Source organism: Cibotium barometz, chromosome 25 (assembly GCF_041138505.1).
Source record: "Cibotium barometz isolate CiBa-2024 chromosome 25, ASM4113850v1, whole genome shotgun sequence".
Classification (NCBI taxonomy): Eukaryota; Viridiplantae; Streptophyta; class Polypodiopsida; order Cyatheales; family Cibotiaceae; genus Cibotium; species Cibotium barometz.
Window position 1 is genome coordinate 38,343,731 of NC_141070.1, and position 17,950 is coordinate 38,361,680.

The window sequence follows — 17,950 nt, forward strand, 5'->3', positions numbered from 1 at the left end:
TCTACTTCTTGTTTTACTACAATTAATACATTATTCCCAAAAAGTATGAACGGCATGAACATCATGTAGCAATGCATTTGTATCATCTACAGACTATTATAGCCATTTGTCAGGTTGTATGGCTTTGATTTCATGTGCATCCATTGCTTTTTGAATAAGCCATGCAAGGCCATCAACTACGATTGCAAATAATAGAGGAGCCAAGGAGCATCCTTGTTTAATGGATATGTTAAGAGGAGTATCGATAGGAGAGACTGAGACGACTTATGGATTGGATGGGCCATAGATCAATCTAGTGATGACGTCTTGCCATCCAGGATGGATACCAAGTATGACTCACAAACCTTGCATTAATAAAAGCAAGTATGACTCCCTCTATATGAAGAACCTTGCATTTATAAAACAAGCATAATGAAAGATGGGAGTGAACATAGACAAAGGAGACTCTTTGGAGGTTTCAACTTGAAAACACCCTAATTTACTTCTTTCAATCTATTTCTTAGGGCATTTCTACAAAATGGTAGTCGCGTAAGGAAAGACGGGCAATGGCGGCATTTCTACAAAATGGTAGTCGTAATAAGGAAAGACGGGCAATGGGCAGTGGAGCTTCTTTTTTTCTTTTTTTTTTTTAATGCGAGATTTTTATTTGTCCTTAGGGATGAGAGCTGGAAGTAAGACTCGATCATGAGACCTTACCCCAATGGAAACCAAGGTGTAAACTTCAAAGTCTAAACGCCCTTAAATAGGTGCAGTAAAAATCTGTTTAGAAACGGTGATGAACATGTTGGAAATGTGTAGCCAAATACCAATGGACGTGCAGTAGAAGCAAGCAATCGACGTTGCGCCATGGGCAGGTTCAGAATTTCCACCATGAGAAAGTTTCTCCAGAGAGCAAGGAGTTCAGCTTCGGAATTGGTAAAGGTCTCTCGCCCCGGACCTGCACAGTACCATGCCCCATTTCGGCTTGAGAGGTCAGTCCATGTTCTGTTTGATGCAAATCCGCTTGTTTTCCTTGAATCCAGTAGCGCACAGAAGCTTACAACATCAAGAAGCAGTCTAATTAGAAATACACATGAAGTTGCCACACATAAACTTCATATCAGCACATACAGCGCATGCTGTGGCATTGAACCAAAGCCACATCATGAAGATTTTGAGGACTTTGCATTCGATTTAGAGGGTTTTGATCATAATGCAGAAGTCATATCTCATGCATCTAGACAGGCAGTAACCATAAGTAACACTGCTTTGAAAAAGCTCCTAATGGGTGGAAAGTCAGACCATCATCATGATGACCCATCTTCACCTGAAGGAATAACACATTTATGTGACCCATCAGGGTTTATTCATGATGATGATAAGCCTTCATCATGTGACCCATTGTGTTCAAGGGAATCAACCCATGAATCAACCCCAAGTTCTCACAAAGATAACATCATGTCGTTTTTGAAGGACTGCTTTGAACCGAGCCAGTCTCCAGAGGCTGCTCTTTTCATAAACGATGCACTCTTTCCCTCAGCTGCCCTTGGTTTTCAGAGATTTTTTCTCCAGAATTGCTCAGAGGAATTGCGGAAGCAGCTGCAAGATTTGGAGCCTTCAGATGTAAGAGAGAAAGTTCTCTTCCCGATGTTTGTCGAGTTTTGTACCCGGCAGTTTCCAGGCGAAATGACAAGATTTCAAGCTTTGGTCCGGACAGCCGATATGACCAAACCTCATGCATTGTTTGCACCTGCCCGCACAATCAAACGGAAGATAATCTACCATCATGGTCCAACAAATAGTGGCAAGACTTACAATGCATTGCAGAGGTTTTTGCAAGAGCCTAATGGTATCTACTGTAGCCCTTTGCGCCTTCTAGCCATGGAGGTGTATGACTATGCCAATGGAAAAGGAGCTCTTTGCAGCCTCATTACTGGGCAAGAAAAGAAAGAAGTACCCTTTTCGAATCATGTATCATGCACAGTGGAAATGGCATCAATGCAACAGATTTGGAAGGTTGCCGTGATTGATGAAGTGCAGTTGTTGAATGATGACAATAGAGGCTGGGCTTGGACCCGGGCATTGCTAGGCCTACAAGCTGAGGAAATACATCTATGTGGGGATCCTAGTGCTTTAACTGTTGTAAGGAGCATGTGTTCTGCAACTGGCGATGAGCTAGAGGAGTATGCTTATGAGCGGTTCAAACCCCTAGCTGTTGACACTGACACATTGGGTGGGGACTTCCGTAATGTTCAACCAGGGGATTGCATTGTTGCTTTTTCTCGTAGGGATATTTTCGAAATCAAACGGGCCGTGGAACGAGCCACACATAAGCGATGCTGTGTAGTTTATGGGGCTCTGCCACCAGAAACAAGGGCACAGCAAGCAAAGCTGTTCAATGAGCCTGGCAGTGGTTATGACATACTGGTGGCAAGTGATGCGGTTGGCATGGGTCTCAATTTGAACATACGAAGAGTTGTGTTTCATACCCTTGAGAAATTTGATGGTGAGCTGAGGAACCGTATACCAGTAGCATTGACAAAGCAGATTGCCGGAAGAGCTGGGCGGCGTGGAAGTCTTTATCCTGAAGGGCTTGTGACCACTTTCCATGTGTCAGATCTTCCTCATCTTCTTACCTGCTTGGAGGAACCTTTTGCTGAGGCATGTAGTGCAGGTCTGTTTCCCTCTTGTGAGCAACTCCAGCTATTTGCAGAGCACATGCCACATGCAAAGTTCTCTGAACTACTAGAGCGGTTCGTGGAAACAAGTCGTGTGGATGCATTCTATTTTCTTTGTCAGAATAAAGGTCTCAGGAAAGTTGCCTCGGTTATTGACATGGTACATAATCTAACATTAGAAGAAAGGTTCACCTTTTGCTTCTCACCAGTGAATGCAAGAAGCCAAAAATCCATGGGGGCACTTCTTCATTATGCCAGCTCCTACAGTCAGAAGCTTCCCCTTCAACTATTAGTAGGGAAACCTTCATGGTCTCCGGGAATCGACTTTCAGCTCATGGACCTTGAAGAGAAGTATCAGTTGTTGTCACTGTACTTATGGCTGAGCCAGCATTTTCCTGCTGAGTTCTTCCCTCAGAAACAGGAAGCGGTAAGCATGTCTATGGCCATTGCGCGTACTCTTGGGCAGTCATTGACGGACCTACACAGTTAAGTATTTAAGAGATTCAAACATTCGCCAACCCATTATATGGGAGGCATTCTAATGACAAGGCAGCCGTGCAGCATCAAGAGCGTTGGCTAATGGGATCGAATATAATAGCACCTTCATGAACTTACTCTTGCTATGGTTGGTGTGAATGTCTTAATTTATTGGACCGTTTTGTCCAGGTGTATCAAGATGTTCATAACTGGAGGCTATTTTTGTTTCAAGTTCTTGGGACTAAGAATTTTTTTTGAGCAGTGTTTGCACTTTGCGACGCTTGTAAAGAGCTTGCCCTTGTCTTAATTCCACAAATGCATCAAGTATGAGGTCTAATCAAGCAGGCTACTTCTGGGACTTTATTTGAGATAAGTTTTTTTTTTTTGGGAAATGATTTATATCATTTTATATATCAGACCTACATACATGAAGTTATGAGACCTACATACCTCCTTACATCATTGCAACCAAGAGCCACTTTCATCAATACCTCAAAATGCAAGCATCTACTCTACCTCTTGTTACATTATTTCTTGGTTTTAATCTCACTAACATACAGAAAATGAGGTCTTGGAACATTGTTGCCCTTCAAGAACTTGGCCTCACGCATCACCTTCCCATTGTAAATAATCAGAAACTTGATCCCTTCCTTGTCAACTAGCTTGGCTGGAATTCTGAGTTTCGAGAGGATCACATCATATTGTCCAACTATGTGCCCCATATCATCCAGCATCCTCATCACCCATATAGCCTCCATCTTTGTAGTCTCCATACCGTCTACTCCAGCCACCATCTCGGGACTTGCTTGGAAATCAAGCGAACTCGACCCACATATTCATGATAGGAACTGGATTGGATTTCACGTCCTCCTTTAAAGTTTCCTCTTGCTTTCCGGTAGGACCATCTCCTTACCTCCTTCCCAGCTACCCCACATTTGTCAACCAGTACTTCAAACAGATTCGCTCGAGCAGAAAGGATAGCTACTTTTTGTAGCTTTAGGTGGTCCCACACTCTTCTCATCTCCCCTAGAAGGAGACACCAACCAGCTTGTGGGGGTCTTGACACAGGTTGCGCTTCTCTCCTTGGACCTTGTGCACCTCTCCTGGGACACCAACAGCACTTAGCATAGATGAGCCTGATGCTGATACAATGTTGATTGGTCACGACACCAACAAAAGATCAAGACATGGGCAATGGTTTCATCCATGCATGATGGGTCAATGGGGTAGCAGCAATAATATCTCAGAATTAGTGTAGTCTTCTTTCAGCTCTAAGCACTGCATAGGAACACTTGATGTTACATGCACTGAGGTTGATCGTGGTAACGCACAACAAGGCCTTCTTTATACCTTTATGTGGTGAGATCTTTAGCATCCAATTCACAGATTTTTGCTTATGTTAATTCTTTGGAGAACACCTATACAATGCTTGAGAACAAGTGATCTGATTTCCTAACGCAAGGATGACGTCGGTTGAGTATTCACCAATTCAAGGGCTCTGCAAAAGACTCTTCGGGGACCACTTATGCAAGTCCAGATAGCTGTAGGACTGCACATTGCTGGCTGAGAATGAAAGAGGAGTTTCAATATTAGCGTGGAGAGGATAGGATTTTTATCTGCTGTTTTACTGTTGAAAATCTGCTTGAGACTTGCTGAATTTATGCCTGATTTATGCGCCTGCTTATATAGTCCTAGGAGGAGCTGGTCGGCCAGTTCCTGATTGCAAAAAATGCCTAATAGCATTTAATTACTGGCGCTTAAGAGTTTGCTGCTGCCAGCTTGCTGGCTGTCTGCACAGGGCCCAAGACAGGCTGCCGTAGCCCCTAAAGCAAGCCCATATGCTGGCCGACAGATGCTTCTTTGCATTTTGTGCTGGTCGATTGCCTATATAGGGCATCTACAGGGTGCGGACTGGTTGCCTTTGCCCCTGGCCCATAGACATGTTTGCAATGCAACTACATGCTTGCTAATGCAACTACATGCTTGCTAATGCAACTACCTGGTAAGTCAGTTGGTAAGACTGACTGTGAAATGTGTCTATTTGATGAATTCTCCAAGTGGGTTAAGAGGATTGACTCCAGACTAACGTCTATAGCTTGGAAATTGACCTACGTAGCTCATGCGTAACTGTACTTGGACTGAGGGCTCACAGTGTACAACAAATATTCCTATTGTACACATATTCCTAGAAAAAGGTATTACTTGTGTACCCCCGTGTCACCGTATACCCCAGTGTAGGGTGCACGTGACATTCCCTCTTGCTTAAGTTGGTGGCAGGTTCAGGGCTTCCAAGTAGTCCGCCAATAATTGGGGGTACTTCTGAAAGAACTCTTCATCCAGCCATATTGCTTCATGGGTTCCTCAGTCCTTGAACTTTGTATAAAACTGTTGTATTCTTCGACCAAAACCATGCTTCCATCAGTGGAGGAGAATTGTTTCTGGTTATATCTGGTTGTTGCTCTTTTGATACATCCTGCAATGCATAGTCACATGAAAACGCGTTTCTGGAGTGAGAAACCCCGAAACCCCGAATCACAAGAAACCTTTCGAAACGTTTCAAAAACTCCTAATTTTTTTGGTTTCTCAAAAAAAAAAGTTTCTCAAAATGTTAAAAGTTCCTATTGTTTGGAACTTTAGCAATGCAAAAGTATATAGAAAAAAAACCGAAACCTTGGCGTTTCTTAGCTGAAGACCGAAACAAAAACCCCGAAACGTCAAAAACCCCGAAACGTTTCTGGTGACTATGCTGCAATGGTGGATCTACATATTGCTTCAACCAAGAAACATGAAACACATGTGCATAGTCGAACTTCCAGGCAACTTAAACTTTAAAGAGACATCACTTAACTTTTGAATGACGGGAAACGGGCTGCAACTTTGGAATGAAAGCTTGGGACAATGCTTGTCCACTTGCTTTAGCCGTTGCCTCATGATGTGAAGATACACCCAATCCCCTTACTTAAAGTTGACATCTCGCCTGGATTGGTTGGCTTGCCGGGTATAAGCTTCATGAGCTTTGGCAAGGCACTCCTTAACTGACTCAATGATCTCCAAGTATGTTTCGGTTGTCTTATTGGCCTCTAGAGATGGTGATACCTATCTCGTCAAAAGAGATGAGAATCGACGACCAAATGCTACTCGATGAGTGAGTATCATTCAGGATTGCCTGAACCAATGGAAGATATTGTTCCCATTTCGACTGCTGGTCTTGGCAGTATGATTTGAGAACGTCAAAGGCCAATTGATTATATATTTCTGTTTGGCCATTTGTTTGTGGATGGAATGCATTGGACAGTTGCAACTTAGTCCCAAAGTTGTCAAACAACGCTTTCCAAAAATGGGACATGAACTTAGGATCTCCGTCTGATGTTATTATTTGTGGCAAACTGCCAATGGGGTATGAAAACCAAATGACCAAGCGAGCTATATCCTCGGTTATGGCTGTCTACTTGCATGGAATGAGCATGCAGAACTTACCAAATCTGTCCACAATAGTCATACACTCTGTGTTGCTAGATCGACCTGAGGCGGAAAGAGGGCCTACGAAGTCCATACTGATGTCGTGAAAAGGTCTCTCTAGAATAGGCAAAGGTTGAAGTAACCCTGCTTGTTTTGTATACAGAACTTCCACTTTTTGACATATTTGACATGCTTGGATGTGTTGGTAGACATCTAGTCGCATTTTGTGTTGGTAGACATCTAGTCGCATTTTGGGTCAGTAAAATAATCTCTCTAACTTCTCCAAGGTACTGTTGATACCTCCATTAGGGAAAAAGGGAGCTCATTTTGGGGCCCTATAAGAAATTCACTATTTTTCGATTTATTTCTCTCCTAAAAGATCTCAAAAATAATAAAATATGGAAACGTGGCTCAGAACTGTCAGTAAGGACTACTGAACTGTCAGTTCAGAAAAGAATAAGATAACACGATTTTGCATTAAATATCTCCTTAATTTTTTTTTGTTTCTCGAAGATTCCGCATCTCTTTTGACGACGTGTGCAGGCCTCTCATAAAGAATCCATCACTGAACTTAATGATTGTATGGATACCGCCACACTTTCACGATTCATGTTACAAAAAGACTATGAGATTGACAAGCAAACTTTGTAACCTCAGAAGCACAAAAAATGGTCGATACTAGTGAGTTGCAATCTCAGAAGAAGCGATTACACCATCTTCACATCGACTTAGAAGAATAATATGCTCCAACACAAAAAAGACGAAAGGATACGGTGTTGAATGCTCAACAACGGGAAAATATGAGAAGAGAAGGGCTCCAACATATTGACTTATGGTGTGATGGAAGTATATATCCAAAATGTCTAGTAAAAAACTCTACACCTCCATTTGTCAATCCAACCACACTACTGAGGTTTGCGGGCGATGGACAAAATGGACTTCTTGGTTATATTTCAGCACAGTCTGCATTTGCAGAAACATATAAAACAATGTACCTACAAGAAAAGGGGGCCAGGATTCAAGAGATAGCTATTCGTGCAAAATTGGAGCAGCAGTTATTGCAGAATGAAATTGAGGAGCATTCAAAGAGTAAAAAAGAGTTGACAAGATCAAGAAGGAAGAGAACCGTGCTTGGAGATAGATAACGAAGCAGGAAGATTAAAAACATTGCAAATTTGAAGGCTGGGACTGGTGGATGCAAGCGAAGAATTCAGGAAGCAAGGTTAGTTTGTAATTTTTTATTTTTTATACTCAAAAATGCTCTCAAATGACTATATCTATTTTATCCATTAACGCAAAACAGGATTGGGAGTGTTGAATAATATAGGCATATTGTGTTGTTACTATAGGAAACTATTGGAGCCTGCAAAAGAAAATATGGATCCCAACCTTCTTCCAGTTAAACAAATGAAAGGATTGCTTTCTTGTGGTGTAGCAATGTGGTGTAGCAAAAGGTTTGATTGAAGAAAAAAAATACAAAACAATCAAACGCAATGTTGTAGAGGACTTTATATCCAATAATCAAGTTGATGGCACTACAATCCAAGAGGCTCTTGATGTTAGTGGAGTTAGCAGGAAGGGATATAGTTCGATTTTCCATGCGATATCCTCAAATTTGAGAGATCAAAGGATTAAACGAGTTTTACTGCCAAATCCAGCAAAACAGTGTGGAAGATAAGAGGTTATTTGAATGAAAGTATAGATGAGTTTATTGGACAATATATCCATATTGAAGAAATATTTCATGGTGGTAAAGGAACCACTGTGTATGACCCTTGGAACAATATATTTGTAGATCTACAACAACTTCAAAGAAGAATGGTCGAGTTTTATGGAATAACATTTGAAGAGTGCAAAGGCATTTTGAAATTTGTTATCAAACTGGATGAGTGTGAGGTTGTAAAGGAAAAGAAAATGGCAAGGATTACTATCACATTGATGAATGAAGCACTTGATACATCATTGACTGAAGCGAGTTCGATGTATTTTAGTGTGCAGTCGGAGAAACACATATGGTGGTTGGGCTCGTTCCAGGTATGATCATTTTTTATTTCATACTTGATTTTAGTCAATGTTTTCAAATCTTTTATAGTAAGACTTTTGTTTTGTATAATCACAGGTAAAGACAGAAGACCATGAAACACTAGATTGGGTGTTTCACCACACGGAAATACCAAGAATAATTAAAAGACAAGTGCAAGGAGAGAATCTCCATGTTGCAGGAAAAGGTGATTTTCAAGTAGAGTGGCACATGGCGGGGGATCTTAAAACACTTAAGTGCATGTATAACGTTAGTAAAGGAGGTAACTCAAAGTCTCCTTGTCTTTACTGCAAAGAATCAACTCAAGTAATGGATTCCAAATGGTGGAAGAGAGCACCTAATAGAGATATTTAGTTGACCCTGACTTCAAGGCCATTCTTGACATTCCACTATGTAATGTTCACATATGCACATTGCATGCTCTATGTCGAATTATTGAGAAATTGGTATTTTTGTATATTGGATTTGCTTGGAAACTCCGTCCCGAAAGAAATAGAAAGGATGCTCTTCATGCATTGGAAAAAGTGTTATCCGATATAGGTCTGCATGGAGGTGATGTTCATATCACAAAGGATTTTAAAAAGTCTACCAATGGCAAGGAGGTACCAATCAAGCCCTCTATTGGTGGTGTTAAGGCAAGAAGATTCTTGTCTCGACCCAAACACAGTAGTAAGCAAGTAAGGCAAGGTAGAACAGTTTCAAGGATTAGTTATGGATTGTGGAAGCAAGTCCATAATGCCGTGAAAGATCATGAGGCAGATGGGGAAGCACGAAATGTGAAGGCAAAGGTGTGGAGGTCTCTTGATCAACTCTTCATATTCTATGACAATGTAACATGGACAAAGAGTGATTACAAGAACTTTGAAGAGGCAATTAAACATTTTGGGAAGTCAATGAAAGACGCGTGGGCAGCCTGCAATATAACTCACTACATGGTAAAGTGATGTCTTCTTCTTTTACTTAAGTGTGATCCTCTTTTCTTTTATAACTTACTATGCATTCTTATGTCTCTGTGAAAACAGCATATCATCTACAACCACCTTCCCTATTTTGTCAAAAAGTATGGATGCCCAGCAATTTGGTCTACCCAAGGCATGGAGAAGTCTCACTACATGGCACGTAATGCATTTTTCAGACACACACAACACTATGGAGGGTGTCAAAAGGCAAATAGTCTGAAGGAAGTCTTCCAATGGTTTTACCGAGGCATTCTACAAAGGCTGCATGCTAAAAGAAAAGTTGCTAGTTCCAAAGTCAAGCTTGCTTTTATTCTAGCCCAAAAGCAAAGACGAAGACAAACTTTGGACAATTCAATGGCAACAGAGAGACATAGACAATGGAGGGATTCGAAGATATTTAGAAACCATAAATGGACAAGTAAACATGAATAGCAGTTTGTAACTTATTGGTGTTATGTCCACATGTTTTCAAACTCAATCAATAGATTTTTATTCTGTGGAACAAGTGACTCTTAGTGTTATGCCTATATGTTTTGAGACTCCATCAAAAGTATTTCTTTTGTGAAACATGTGATCTATATTAACAAGCATCAATACATCCATGAGCTACACACAAAAAATTCAATCAATACTACTTAATTATGCTAGACACACTATTGATCCTTACCAATAAGGTACTATGTGTCAAACACTTTTAGAAGCTACTGAGTGTGGGAAGAGTACTGAAGTGTCGTACGGTGATGGGACAAATGCAAAAGGGTACTGATCGTCCGTACGGACAAGGAACTGATGAGGATCAAAGACTTTGTACAAATCAGTTCAACTTCAACATAATATTTGTGCTATATTTGATGACTAAATCCTATTACTCCCAAGGCCTGCCAGTCGGAACTCTCTTTTTGAACTTGATTGGACTCTTTTTCTTCCTTGTTGACTTGATGTCGACTTTCTGTTTATCAATGCTTGCCTCTGTTGCTTATCTAAGAGGGGTATCCTTGTCTTCAGCTCTCTCCACGTGTTCTTCTTCTTGGATTGTGTGGCCTCATGCAATCATGGGTGGCTCTCGAAACCTTATGAGCTTGTGTTTTCCATAGCCCTCCAGACATTTGGGCTCCTTAACACCACATGCTAATGCATAAGAAGTGTAAGACAAAAAGTAAGAGGCCCTAGAGGCCTGCTTATTCACATAATCCCCAAATATATCCAAGGCGGACAACCTCTCTATTAAAATGATCTTTTCCTTTTGCCATGGAAGATCATGTCCACCTAAAACCCTAGACAAACATTTAAAGAAGTAAACAATGGCTTCTCCATTGTTGCTCAACTGCCTATGGTAAATCAAGATCTTAGCACTGCCTAGATCATGAATATAATGAGCTAGGCTTGACATTTTGCCAAACCCAGCCGGCCTGCTTCCACTTGTTCTCTAGAGGAATGTGTCATCCTCAATTTGTAGCTGCCATGTATCAAAAGATTGGAGTGAGACAATAATACATAACTACAAAACATTTAAACACAAGATAAAGTATTTGATTTGAAGTAATAATATCATACCTTCTCATTTTCATCAGCAGCAAGAAGTTCATCTTTCCAAAGATTTATTCCTCTCCCCTCCAGTCCAGCCTCTTCTTTAAGCTTTTCCTTATGAAGTGCTGAGAGAAACATTTAAACACAAGATAAAGTATTTGATTTGAAGTAATAATATCATACCTTCTCATTTTCATCAGCAAGCAAGAAGTTCATCTTTCCAAAGATTTATTCCTCTCCCCTCCAGTCCAGCCTCTTCTTTAAGCTTTTCCTTATGAAGTGCTGAGAGATTCATAGCTTCCTGGGTGAGCTGGAAGGCAGCTTCATCTGGCTCTTGGAAATTTTCAGCCTCTTTGAAACAAATAGTAAGGGCCTCTGGATCAAAAGTTGTTTCCAAAGCCAGTAGTGAATGGTCATCCTCTATGCCAACCTCCTTGTCAAGCCTTGAAGCCTAGGCAATAAGGGAAATGGCATAGTCCTCCCTCAAATTGAACATACACTCTATATCATGGAGGAAAACATAATCTTTACCACCAATCAAGACACCTGGAAGCATGGGCACTGCATAGTTGCTGCTCTGAACATCAAAATCTTCAACTGGCTGTGCTGCCCTAAGAGTTTCAGTCCTCAGTTGAACAAGGTCAAGAGCAGCCACTTGCAGCCCCTCATCCTCGAGGTTGATATCTTCTTCCTGCTCTGCCATATATGTTGCCACAGGAATATCCTCTTTTACCTCCGCCTACAGATATATCTTCTTCTTCAGCCTCCTGCCCTTGCTCTTCTAGAGATTGCTGATGGAAGACAATGTACATAAGGAATGCCATGGTTTCCTCAAGCACTCTACACTTTCTAGTGTGCAAGTTACAGCTGAATTTATATTCCTCAGGCAGGCTGTCAAACCTTCTATTCACATGGTACCTCAGCCTGTCAATGGAGACAATATGATTTATATGCACAAAAACCTTTTCACCTTCCAAAATCCTTCCTGCCTCTGTCAGTTGTTTGAAGGTATCCCAATGGCATGTTGTTTCAAGTATATGCAGAAAAACGCGATGATGAGCTGTTAGAAATTTCAAATTATCATAATCGCGTTTTGTTACAAATTGTTCAATTTTGCTTTATCCAATTTGTCATTACCTTCTTTTATAATTCCATGTTCTCCATGGTTGTAATCTTTTTCGATTGCTTTGTATGCAGCTTTTTCAAAGTGATGGCAAGAACCAAGGCAACTGCAAGGAGGTCTAACAAGGGGCCAGGGCTTGCAGCAGCTGGGGCTGATATCAAGGAATCTAGTGTGCCTCCAAAGGGAAGAGTTGCACATGGTAGGAAGGGGAAGCCAATGAGCATGCTGCAGCAAAAGTCCAAGAGATTAAAACATTCTGCAGGTGTGCTAAAGGAGATCAGGAAACAAAAAAAAGCTATAGGCTTTGCAATCCCCAAGGCACCTTTTCAGAGGCTAGTGAGAGAAATTTGTGATAGTTGGCACCTTGGTTTTAGGTGGAACAGGACTGCCATTCTTTCCTTACAAGAAATGGCAGAGGATTACTTGGAGAAGTACTTTGAAGATGCAATGCTTGTAGCAGCCCATGCTCACAAGGTAACTCTGATGGCCAAGGACTTCAACACTTTGTCCAGAGTGAGATGGAGGTATGACAAGCTGGTCCATCCTGTGGAATGGCAGGACATAAAAATGAGAGACATATTATTAATTCCACCTACAAGAAAATTGAAGGCAGATAAGGTGAAGGTTGTTGAAGTGACCCACTCAAAGCAGAGGGAAAGCTGCTTATGAGAAGTCACTGAAGCAGCAAATAGAAGAATCCAAATTTGCTATAGATGTGGAGACTGTACAGATGAAGCTGCAGATACAGAGAAGGTTGCAGGAGCTGGGCCCTAACATAGTTGTCCATATTGAAGATGATTTTTCAGAGAATAATTTTGACTTGACAAAAGCATGCTTGGCAGCATTGGCTCATAAGAATGAGTATTGCTCAGATACTATCATTCTTGCAATGCTCTAGTAAGTGTCTTTTATTTTACATTTGTTTGCAAAACAATCCTTATTGTACCTCCTCCCTTACACCTTACCCTAATTATTGTTTTGTCCAATGTAGCATGATGAGAAGCTGGCTGAACCATGCTGTACAGCATATAGTTCATATTATTGATCCTGCAATTTTCTTCAAGTTAAGAGATCCAAAGGAAACTCCCATGGATATTTCCAATTGGTTCAGACACTATGATTTTGATCATGTTGATATTTTGCTACTTCCATACCATAACAAGTATGTGGGTGGCTGCTTCTTTTGGGATTTTTCTTCAAGATTGAGTACTCTTGTAGCCTTTGATTTCTTAATGCTTTTTTCCTTATGCAGTGACCACTGGAGCTTTGCTTCTATTGACATCCAGCAGAAGCAATGCTTTTTATTCAACTCTCTTAGAAACACACACAGAGAGGTGAAATTGTAAGTGGTTTGTGTGCTATTTTTAACTTTAAACTTCATTATTTGGATTTAATGCACACTAACTGAATTATATGTATTGCAGTTGTATTAGAAGACTTCTTGATGCATTGGATCACTGTCCTCCTAATGTCAATCTTTTGGATTCAATAGAGCCAATAAATTTAGAGGTAGAAAGTTGTTCCCTCTACTGATGTCTATTTCATGCTATGCCTTTGAACTTATTGAATAATTTTATTTTGTTCAGATATTAACAGTTTCTAACATATCTTTCCAACTATCCAGACACCACAACAAGATGATTCAAGTAGCTGCGGCGGCTGGAGAGTGCTGATTAGTGCCAAATATATATACTTTCAAGCTATTTTGAGATAGGACAGCCAGAGCTTGTAAGAAAAAATAATTTTCATTTAGCTTCAAAAAATTTGATATTGGTACAAAGTGTTCTAAATCATCATATCAGATGAGAGAAGATAGCTTCAGCTCGAACTATGTATATAGTTTCAGAGCTGATATAACTTGGAAGTTTTTGAAGTATGCCTCCCCCAAACCTATTGTACCAACTCTACTGTCGAGTTGGGTGAGAGCTCTAAAGTCCGAGAAGGTGTCATACACCTTGATGACACAGATGATGCAGATGTGGTGCCACAAGAACAAGGACCTAGTGCTGATGAGGAGAAGCCACAAGAACAAGGACCTCCTGCTCTGCTGATGTTATTGAGGAGATGATGGAGCAGCAGCAAGAGACTGTACACGACAGGATGGAGCAGCAGCAAGAGACTATACACGACAGGATGGAGCAGTAGAAAATAGATTCTCCAAACAGATGCTCCAGGGGCAGTAGAGGAGACAATGGAGCAGCACCAAGAGACTGTACACGACAGGATGGAGCAGCAAAAAATAGATTCTCCAAATAAAGATGATACGGTGAGCTTGGACCATATAGAGCAGTCTCTAGATCAGCCTCCTGTAGATAAATAGAAAATTGTTGTCAAGAATATGTTCTACATATATAATTAAACACTTCTGTACAGAATTTAACTTTATTGAATATAATACCTTTGTTTATGGAGTCTATGTTATCTCAATTTTCAAATTTTCAATGTCTTTGCATTTTATTGAACTCTCTCTTCTTTTGAGCACCTGCAAAAAAGCAATATGAAACAATAGGGTAAAGTAAACTAATAGCAGTGCTTAATGAGACTAGGATAAGTCACATGGTATACCTTCTTATTGTTGTAGATAAATAAAAAGTCCTTTGAAATAGAACCTTCTGTCTCAAATAGAATGTCATTGCACAATTGAGCTAGGGAGCAACATTGTCTTAATGAGATATTGACTAGCACATCACCATTCTCAACAACATCAATATCAAGAAGTTTATTTTCTGCACCAAAAGAATCTTCATCTTGATCCATTGGGACTAGTTTTGTACCTAGCATTCGACTGCGCTTATAATAAAAAGAAAAAATGGAATTTTGTGATGCAACCATGTACTTTAGTTGCATAGAAGGTTGGACAACCTCACAAAACACTGAACTACATGTCTTCTTATCCCAACCTTTATCCAAAAATTGTGGCATGCATGCCAGACTTGTTGCTTTAACTGTGAACATTGTTTTTGAAACCTTCACTGGAAAGGTATTAAACAAGTCTACAAAAACTGTGAGAGGCATGCATAAAGAAATTTTTATTATCCTTGTGGCAATATTGGGCCTCAGAGCTTTCTGTACTTCTTTGAAAAGCTTGGCCCTATATGCCTCTGTAACACTAAAATGTGGGAGAGGCCAATCCACTGAATTCCATGCCGGAAGGTCTTGTTTTCTTAACACACCATGTGTGTTTGCATTGTCCACAACTGATAAAAATGATCAGTAAAAGATATACCGGATTGAGCTAGCTCTGTTGCACATCGACCTTGGTATTGTTGTTCTCCTATCGATCCATGCAAAACATCTATAAATCCCAGAATACAATCGATGTTTTGCCATGTCTCATACGATGAAGGGTATAAATATGAAATAAAATAACACAAGAATGTCAATAAGCAAAGAAAGCTTTGTCTTAAAAATCCATACACCTTATAAAGAACAAAACCACAATAGAAAAATATACAATTAGGCATGTGTTGCGGAAGATCATTTGGATAGTCTCGCAAGACAAGTTCTTAATGCATGTACACATGCTGAATCAAAACTTCTTTCACCGATATCTTCCCTCTGGTGATTTTAAAATCTCGTACTCTTCCCTTCCATGATGCCAAGAAAATGTTTTTTGTCTGGGGTCTCTTTCTTTTGCTAGGTTGCATGAGCACCCATGCTCCTTTCGAAACACTAACCTTTCCCAAGTTCCTTCCGTTTTGACTGTACTTGAATTCTCTACCGAAGAAATAGAAGAAGCAGGTCGACGAGGTAAGGATGTGGTATATAATTCTGCCTTCATAGCATTATCATCCACAGAGCGTCTTCCACAAGAACGGCCATAGTTTTTATTCACCATGGAGACCTTGTGAATCTGTAACCACAGCAAAGTAATGTAAACAAGATAACAAAGTGAAGTTTCAAGAAAGAGAAAGTGGGCAGACAGACAGTTGACAAGAAACATCTTACTCTAAGCCAAACAGGATCAAGGGAGCAGTTTTGGAAAAGAAGAGGTTGCTGCACAATGAGGCAGTGGTGTAGAATGGTAGACCTTTCGTCGAAGGAAAGACAGCACAACATTTCAAAGTTCAAAGGAAGGTGGAAGCGGGAAGGCCCTTGTCAGAGAAAATGTCAGACTAGATTCTATCTTCATGTCCAAAGATCTTGTGAGAATAAAAAACCAATCTCCACATTAATGTAGCACGCTTGTACCTACATAAAATATTGTTTCTTTTATCTATTTTCTCTTATTTTTGTGAATTTCCAACGTTACGTTGGCCCTCTGTTCATTGGTTGAGAGCTTATTTTTCCAAACCGTAAAAGGCCCCAAAATGAGCTCCCTTTTTCCCTAATGTATGACCTCCGGACGACAAGAGAGTCATGGGCATCATAGAGAAGGACTTGGCGCTTTTCTTTGAGTACACAAAGACGGTTCTTGAAAAACGACCAGCCATCCTATATATTTTAGTGGCTTGGTCTGAACTAAGGGCCAACTGATACTGAGTCCTAAATTCTTTCCCGTCCAGATACTGTGCCTTCATGCTGTCTAAGTACTTGCCTTGAATTTCCAGCACAATGGACTCCTACAATGTTTGAATTGTGTCTTTTCGACTAAGATCATCGGTTAACGGGGTTGTTCTTACCAAAGACATATTCAATCATTCCCCCAAATTATTGGAACAATCGACTCAATCTGGATTGCCTATCACTCCATAGGGTATTGTGTATGTTTTGCAACCATTTAAGTGCCCGATGATCTATCTTAAGTGTGAAATCTCTCGTGTAAAGAAAGTGCTTCCAATGTTTAAGAGCGGTCATCACTCCCAAAAACTCTTTGTCATATACCAAATAATTATTTTCAGCGTTATTCAATCTTAAGTGTGAAATCTCTCGTGTAAAGAAAGTGCTTCCAATGTTTAAGAGCGGTCATCACTCCCAAAAACTCTTTGTCATATACCAAATAATTATTTTCGCTATAATAAGCCACTGGCCTACCATCTTGCTGTAAAACAACTCCAATGGCTAGGTTACTAGCATCTGTAATCACCTCGAAAGGATCATCCCATGATGCCAACTTCAAGACTGGTGACTTAGAGGCAACTTTCTTCATGGCTTGGAATGCCTCTAAAGCCTTTCCCATGACAGACACTTTGTGGCGACGAGTCTTCACGCCCTTGAGCCAGTTAGTGAGAGGTGTTGCAAGGTCAGAAAACTTGTCCATATGCGTGTTGTAGGCTTGAGAAAGACCCACAAATGAGCGGATTTCTTGGGCTGTCTTGGGAATATCTGTAAGCCCAGTGGGGCGTGCAGTGACAGACTCAACCACGTGTCCAAGAGATAAAAATATAAAGAGAGAGAGGGGAGAGAGAAAGGGGAATGGGGATCTTGCACAGTACACCACATTGAGCAAGGAACAGGTCCCGCCCCCTTTCAGGAATTTATTTAGGAACAATCCACGGGCACGCTGGCCAAGATCAATACAATCAATGAATACAAAACAAACAAATATGCAGATGTAGGATATCCAAGTCGATGTCGATGTCGACGCACAAGATCTCTGATGTTGAGCACACCACGGGGATGATCCACAAGTATCTCTCACCGGGCTAATACCAGATCCAATAACCAAATCCAATGGATTGCAAGTCCAATGAATCCAAATCCAAGTCCAAGTCCAAATCCCTGTCCAAAATTCAAGCTCCATGTCTAAGCTCTGTGTTCCATGTTC

The 17,950-nt window shown here is 40.6% G+C and overlaps 1 protein-coding gene across 1 annotated transcript in view; it reads left to right on the forward strand.

The window, feature by feature from the left end:
- The first annotated feature begins 556 nt into the window (after positions 1-556).
- Positions 557-17,950, forward strand: part of LOC147624542 (DExH-box ATP-dependent RNA helicase DExH18, mitochondrial-like) — a 59,639-nt gene continuing 42,245 nt past the window's right edge. Inside the window, exon 1 of the mRNA XM_086819560.1 lies at positions 557-3,142. Within this exon, the coding sequence (XP_086675686.1) occupies positions 847-3,142 (2,296 nt within the window). The 5' untranslated portion in view covers positions 557-846. The remainder of the gene's footprint in view (positions 3,143-17,950) is intronic.